The sequence below is a fragment of the Oryzias melastigma genome, linkage group LG5, assembly GCF_002922805.2.
Source record: "Oryzias melastigma strain HK-1 linkage group LG5, ASM292280v2, whole genome shotgun sequence".
Classification (NCBI taxonomy): Eukaryota; Metazoa; Chordata; class Actinopteri; order Beloniformes; family Adrianichthyidae; genus Oryzias; species Oryzias melastigma.
Genome location: NC_050516.1, coordinates 14,896,793 through 14,899,431, shown reverse-complemented (window position 1 = coordinate 14,899,431; position 2,639 = coordinate 14,896,793). Strand labels below are relative to the sequence as shown.

Sequence of the window (2,639 nt, the reverse complement as noted above, 5' to 3'; positions counted from 1 at the left end):
TGAGTTGGTCTTCTAATGTTGTCAGTATCATGTCTGTTTTTGTGCAGGTAGCCGCTCAGGTGGGTCATGCTGCCGTGGGTTTGTACCAGACTCTGCAGGAGAAGAACAGCTGGAGGGAGATGGCCTGGAAGTGGGACCACAGTGGGTAAGACCCTCACTCATGCTAAGCAGGGCTCTAAAATGTAATTTGAATCGAGCTTTCTTAACAACATGGAATAATTATTAATGAAATCTATTGATCAATTTAGCCATTTTTACTGTTATTGTTCTACGATTCACTTTTGCCTACTTTGATGGTATTTATTGTAACTTTAAATCAAATCATGAATTTGGCAGTGATGTTGATTTTATTAGCTTTGATTCTTTATTTTGTCTTTGAATGAAATAATCATGATACAGAGCATGTTTTTTAATGTGTGTGTATATAGTAACTAGTATGTTACATATTTATAAATGTAGCCATTTTTTTTTTTTTTAGAGGAAGGAATGAGTAAATCTTCAAGCTAAAATAAATAAACTGTTTCCATCCAGAGCGAAGAAGGTGGTGCTCCAAGGCACAAATGCTGCTCACCTCATGGAGCTGCAGGCTCTGGCCAGCAGCCTCAGCCTGCCCACGCACCTGGTTCAAGATGCAGGTCATACCCAGGTGAGAAGGCTTTTGTCAATCAGAGAACAAATCATGGTTGAATGTGACTGTCTTTTATTGTTGGAGGAGTCAAATTTAAAAATCCTGCATGTATGTTTCTGCAGGTGGCGTCTGGCTCCCGCACCGTCTTAGGCATCATGGGGGAAGAACAGATGGTGAACAATGTCACCGGTAGTCTGCAGCTGCTCTGAGGACCCCGGCAGAGTCCTCACAGACTCTGAAGAACCGCACACAGCAGTCAGCAGAGGGCACCGTCTACCACAAGCAAGAAGACTGTTACCTTGTATGTTTGGAACAGTCCAGAATGATGGTGATAAAACGCACCCGAGATGAGACCACAAGCTCTTAGCTTGGTTTCTTTTTCAGTCTCGACTCACCTTGCTTCTCCCTCCCCCTGACATCTAGAGATCTGTCTGAGCAAAATGACCCTTAACCATCATAGTTCCTTAAATATTCAGACTGGGTTTAGGTAACGGAGCTGTAAACATCAAAATACTGTTCTGATGCCTCTGAAGACATGCAACACCTTAATGCTTACACTTATTTTAAAGCTTTACGCTTGTGTTGTAAAAGTGATCATGTTGCACCAAATGAATCCTGTTATCTGTGGCATGGTGACCAGCTGATGATCAAAATAGCATCTCTACGGAAGAGATTGTAAAGGCCACAATTCCTTGTTGATCTCTGTAGAAGGGTCATTCTATACAGAAGCTGTGAAAAATGACTCTTCTCTAGCCACATTATAAATTCATTTTGAGTATTCCTTGTGGATTTACCTGGGTGTACATTCTCAAATATTAGGTGTGTGTGTCAGATGTTTCATTTCTGTTGATTCCATTGCATACAAACAAATGTATTTTCTTAAAATGAACACACAGCTGTTTTGGAACTAATCTGGAAATATTTTTATTTCTAAAGTTGTATCTAAAATGGTATCAAGCGTCTTGTTTGTTTGTTTGTTGCAATGAAGGATAAATGTGTTCAAAAAAGCTGTCTCACTGAATTGAAAAATCCCCAAATGTTTAGCCTGTACAAATAAAAGCAAGCATAAGCGTGTTTTCCTCAATTATCTTTATTTTCTTTAAACACTTGTGGTTTTTGAACATTTATAAACTGTCAGTGTTTGAGAGTGAGCATATTCCTTCAGAATTTAGCTGTTTTAAAATGCTGAAAAAAAAAAACCTAAATCCTAACTGTGCATGTAGTACTAAATATAATCTTTGTGTGAAATAATTCTTACCCTGTCTTGTGTTACAATATTCCACTCAAGTAAAAAATAAAGCAGCAGTATGGGTAACTAGAGTGTATCATTTCCTCACTGACTCGCACACAGGCATGGTGTTCACATGAAACTGAAGCAGGCAGAGGGCAGTGTGATCATGTTTCAGTCGAGGCTTTGCAGCATGTTTATCCCTTTTTAGCAGCTCTACCAAATCTTAAAGTTTGTATATTGACTTATCATATTAGTTTTAAATAAATCCGAATAATTAGAAAAGGCAAAAATAATCTTATTTTACTAAATAGTAATTTAGTTCATTTTATTTTGAAAATAATTGCACCATCGAGCGTTTCCTTTCAACATTCTGTGCATTCTATTTCCTTAACAAAAATAACACATTACAACTAAAAGTAAGAATTGAGAATTATTTTATTAACTTTACATGTTAAGAGTTGCATAACCATTGGCGTTCGACGGATATTTCACTAATTGCAAAACATACTTTTTATTTTCATAGTGACTCCAATAGAAGAACAAAGGTGAAACTGCTTGTGTGTGTATAAAAAACAACTGATGGGTGTGTGCGCTGCGGGGGAATATTCTAGTACAGAGTGCACGCAACAAACATGTTTACCGTAATATAACACGTAAGAGCATTCTAAAACAACTCGAACGCAACAACCCAATGCCAAAAGTATTTTATTATTAGTTATCCGGAAGGCTTTACGAGTAATAATGTATGTAGATGACCGTGGTCGGAGTTAAAAAAAAAAA

At 37.5% G+C, this 2,639-nt stretch overlaps 1 protein-coding gene across 1 annotated transcript in view; it reads left to right on the top strand.

Annotated features, from left to right (window-relative positions):
- Window positions 1-1,943, top strand: part of si:dkey-19e4.5 (UBA_like_SF and PTH2 domain-containing protein) — a 4,958-nt gene extending 3,015 nt beyond the window's left edge. Inside the window, exons 5-7 of the mRNA XM_024270176.2 lie at window positions 48-145; window positions 532-646; window positions 751-1,943. Of these exons, the coding sequence (XP_024125944.1) occupies window positions 48-145; window positions 532-646; window positions 751-837 (300 nt within the window). The 3' untranslated portion in view covers window positions 838-1,943. The remainder of the gene's footprint in view (window positions 1-47; window positions 146-531; window positions 647-750) is intronic.
- The last annotated feature ends 696 nt before the right edge of the window (window positions 1,944-2,639 follow it).